Source organism: Chaetura pelagica, unplaced genomic scaffold, assembly GCF_000747805.2.
Source record: "Chaetura pelagica isolate M959 unplaced genomic scaffold, ChaPel_1.0 scaffold17, whole genome shotgun sequence".
Classification (NCBI taxonomy): Eukaryota; Metazoa; Chordata; class Aves; order Apodiformes; family Apodidae; genus Chaetura; species Chaetura pelagica.
The window spans coordinates 10,689,870-10,694,479 of record NW_009970726.1 but is presented as its reverse complement, the minus strand read 5'-3'; the positions used below and the strand labels follow the sequence as shown (position 1 = coordinate 10,694,479).

Sequence of the window (4,610 nt, the reverse complement as noted above, 5' to 3'; positions counted from 1 at the left end):
AGGAATGCACAACCACAATCAGTTTGTTTCTTTGTGAACTATGACGAATTGTCAGCTGAATCTGTCCTAATGGAGACTGCCCCAGAGTTGTTCCACTGCAGGGAAAAACAGAACATTACACTTAAAATGCATACTGACAGTAAAACCTGGCTGAAATACATGCTGAGTAGTATTTCCAGAAGTCATGTATTACCCATTTAACTTTTCACTAGCTGAATGTGAAAGAGAGAACACACAAGTTAGCACATGAGCACATCTTCATCACTTTCTTGTACTTTGGCTCCTTGTCCAACAGCTCTGCTCTCCAAAGGAATGAGCTGTTCTTGTCAGTTTAGAGATCAACTGCTCTTTAGGGCTTTGAAAACTACTATCAGTAAAGAATTTGTTTACTCTAAAATGAAGATTAGAGCAGTAATGTGGCTGTGAACAGTGAAGAACAAGAGGCCACAGTCAAGCTGCAGCAACAAAAATTCCAATTGGAAATAAGAAAAAATGTTTTCACAGGGGAGTGTTTAAGCACCAGAATTACTAAGAAAGTTTAAAGAATCCCCATCTCTGAAGATACTAAAAACTTGGCTGGACAGGGCCCAAGACACCAGATCTAACTGGGAAGTGGGACTTGTTTTGAGCAGAGGGCTGAACACCTCCAGAGACTTCTTCCAATCTATGTTACTATATTGATTCTATGAACTCCAATAGAGAAGAAGAGAAATAGGCTCAATTCCTTATAACTAAAACATAAAAATCTTTCTACTTAGATTCACAGAGAAGCTACATGAACAGGGAATTAATGGCTTCCACTCTCCTATTCAGAGCAGGCTGGCTGCTCAGACATCTTTACTGGCAAGTATAGCTGCCCATTGAGGCAAGTTAAAAAGCAAAAAAGGAGAATTTAGGATTGCTGCAGCAATCCTCATTAATTGAATAGTAGCCGTTTATTCATTTAAAATTCTTTACAGTCAACTATTTCTCTGAGGAATTAAAAAAGACCAGCTATATTCAGCTTAATTGGCTTAATAGTAATGCTAATAGGATTCAGTGGTGCAACAGACAATATTGCCATGACAGTGATTAATGTTGTATTGAAAAATATCCTTCCCTCTTGCCATCCCACTCTTCTTAGCACTATACAGTGTAGCTATGAGAACAAGGTGAACTTTTTCTTGCAGATGTTTGCCATGGGAAGGTAACTTTTTGCAGAATCTGTCTAGCCGAGGTAGTGGGAGGAAGCAGAAAATCAGACTGGTTTTCAAATGCCAGGCTCAAACTGCAATAGGAAAAAATATAACTGAAATGCAAACTAAGCACTCTTTGGCTGCTGTGACAACATTTTTAATGCATCAGCTCAGACGTATTGCAAACCCTCGTCATTAAGAGCGTACTTTTCAAGCTGCCGGAGCCTTTGCCGTAGCTCCTGCGTGGCGATGGGCAGAGAGATGTCTGAGGCAATGCTAGGAGTGGGCTCTTTGACTGAGAGGTGGCTGGGAGAGTAAGAGAAGTTAGAGGCATGAAGACTAGAGGAACTTCGACTGAGATCTGTTGTCCACTGGGGGCTGGCATTAGGAGGCTGACTTTTTTCAGCTGTATCAGTCGTTTTATCACTGTCAGTCACTGGGGAAGCTGGAGCAGGTTTGTTTGAATCAGACGGTGGTGAGACAGGAACCTGAGGCTTAAAAGATGATTTTCTTGCATCTTTGGAAAGAGATGGCCTTTTTACTTGGGCTGAGTGTTGATGATCTGGAGATCTTGCTTGCTTTTCAAGAGAAAGGACCTAGGTACAATAAAAATGCATACATGCATAAAAAACAGCAACAAATTTGTTTCTACAGAAGTTTCTAGTTGGTGACAAGTTCAGTTCAGACACTAATGCAGGACCAAAAATACTTACACTCCTTCACTCTGCAATAAGAAATTATTTGCACAGCAAAGCACAGATTCATCTTCTTTGTGGCAACTGCAGTAACTGTAAGATCATGTGAAATTCTCCACTCATGTGGAATTATTCTTATTATTCCCTTCCCATACTCTACACACTTCTGTTGCAAGTGATACTTACTTTGCAACTCCAGCCACCTGGAAATCTGTTCTGTTATTAAGGGAGTGGAAAGGCTGAGGGAGCTGGGTCTCTTGAGCTTGGAGAAAAGGAGACTAAGGGGTGACCTCATCAATGTTTACAAATATGTAAGGGGTGAGTGTCAGGAAGATGGAGTTAGGCTTTTCTCAGTGATGACCAGTGATAGGACAAGGGGTAATGGATGCAAATTGGAGCATAGGAAGTTCAAGGTTAATATCTGAAAAAATTTTTTTACTGTGAGAGTGACAGAGCCCTAGAACAGGCTGCCCAGGGAGGTTGTGGAGTCTCCTTCACTGGAGACATTGAAAACCCACCTGGATGCGTTCCTGTGTGATGTACTCTAGGTGATCCTGCTCTAGCAGGCGGGTTGGACTAGATGATCTTTTGAGGTCACTTCCAACCCCTAGGATTCTATGATTGTTTTTCTTCTAATCTTTTGAAATTTAATCCTACATCACAAGTTCTCCTCACTTACTGTCCTTACTTTATCTTTGATAGATTATTTTCATTTATTAACGAAGAGTAAGCAATAAAGTGCTTTAGAGAAGAACAGATAACAGAAGTTAACAGAAGTTTCACACTGTCTGCAAGAAGATACAGCTTATTAAACCAAATTATTTAGCTTTGACGAAAGACAAACCAGCCTTCAGGTATGCAAGTTTCATCTTCAAAACTAACATTCTTTAAAGTCGGACCGAATTTTTCTAGTACTATGAAAGCCCTTTTTTTCCCTACTTTTTTTATTCTTTTAAGACATCATTACCCTCCATTCCATTTCTATAAGATAAAGCTGATTTAATTGATCTGTAACCTACAGAGTCATAACAGACTTGAAGAAATTCAGATTCCAAACATTATTTCCAAACCTAAAACGAATGGGGAACCTCAGTCTTAATTCATACAGCTGATTACTGTTTTGTTCAGAGAATTTTCCATTTTCAAAATAGAAGATATTTAAATTAGAGGTTATGTTTGTGTACTTGATAGCACTTAGACAGCTAAGGACATCTGGCATTGTGACACCCAAGGAAATGCACCATCCTCTTCATAAAGCTAGAAGATCACAACAGAAGCTAGAAGTCACAATAGTCTTAAATATGCTTTCAGATATTTGTAATAGGAAAAGTTTAGAGTACCCTGAGTGCAATCTTCATGTTTATAGTGCTGTTTGGACCAGAGTTGCTCAGGTGGAACCGCTGATGCATAGTTAAATCTTCACTCTCCAGTAACTGGCTTAGAGGCAGTTTGAAGTTCCCCAAAGAACACTGGTGCTGCTCGTCCCGCACCTGAAGGAACACAGAAGCTAAGTAATCTTGTAAGAAAGCAGAGAAAGGAAAGGAAATTACAGTTTTATTTAAAAAACAAAAAATTCAAACAGTATCAAATGTAGTTTGTTCTTAAACTAAATTTCCCTGATCATAAGGTCACTTCACATTAAAGACAGAAATAGCAAATACACTCTGTGCCTAGTTTCTTAATATTTTACAGAAAAAGTAATACAAAAAACCAACCATCATATCTACATCTGCCTGACCTCTGATCAAAACAATTACATGGTTTCCAAACAATGTATGTGAAAATTAATTCCAAAAACTGTAAGAGGAACAGTAACTATGACAATCCTAATTTATACTTCAATCTCTCACAGACTTCTGTGGGATGAGAGAGGAAACAAATTAGTGATAGATAACAGCAATTTCTGCAAGCAATTAAGACTTTTAAGGTTCAAAACAGGTATCAAAACTTACTTTTTCCCCTTTTTTTTAAAGTAAGACAGCCATCAACTATGTTCTTCTGGTAAGACACTGGTTATAGTTTTTCTTCCTTTTAGTAGTAAATGCAAATAGACATTTCATAGCCTGTTCTTAGAAACCACTTTAGTTACAACAGCATTCACAATATATTCAGTCTCATTTCACAGCAGCTTGTAATGCCTAAAGCTTACTACTGAAATGTCTCAGAAAAGTATCTGAAGAGAGAGACAACATACCTCAACTTCAAGATCTTGTCTTTTGGGATTGTGCACAAAGAAAGTGAAGTTTTCCTCCCATACTGGTTCATTCGTCTTGTATCGAATCTAGAGAACATGAAGCATACAAATTATAAAACATTTTTGTCTAATAAAGCCAGAGTCAATCACTGAGTACATGTTTTATTTTGGCTCTGCAGAATTTATGTCTGAAACCTGACATATTTAAACAAAGGCCAAGTGGCATCTACCCAAGGCAGATATAAAATCACATGTAACTATGAACAGGACATGCAATACAATATGTTTTGTATTAAAGCTGCTGTATGCAAAGTAAAACTCTTGCTATAAAACCTTTACTTCACACCAGTCTATGAACAACTGCGATGTCTTCAGACTGACATATTCTCTCTCTTCTCATTCTTTCTTGTAAGGATTGAAGTAACTCAATGAAACTCCAAGAAACTAGTATTTTTCCTTCTACTTTCCAAGTAGCCACGTGGAAGATTTCACTGCCAAATCTCACTACTTTCAGCAACCCATTAATTGGGGGAGAGGGAGGGAAAG

At 38.3% G+C, this 4,610-nt stretch overlaps 1 protein-coding gene across 1 annotated transcript in view; it reads right to left on the bottom strand.

The window, feature by feature from the left end:
• ESYT2 (extended synaptotagmin-like protein 2) overlaps positions 1-4,610 on the bottom strand; it is a 93,703-nt gene that overhangs the window by 4,371 nt on the left and 84,722 nt on the right. Inside the window, exons 16-19 of the mRNA XM_010007046.1 lie at positions 4,065-4,151; positions 3,211-3,360; positions 1,383-1,771; positions 1-95 (exon numbers count right to left, since the gene is read on the bottom strand). The exon at positions 1-95 is cut by the window's left edge and continues 49 nt beyond it. Coding sequence (XP_010005348.1) covers positions 1-95; positions 1,383-1,771; positions 3,211-3,360; positions 4,065-4,151 — 721 coding nt within the window. The remainder of the gene's footprint in view (positions 96-1,382; positions 1,772-3,210; positions 3,361-4,064; positions 4,152-4,610) is intronic.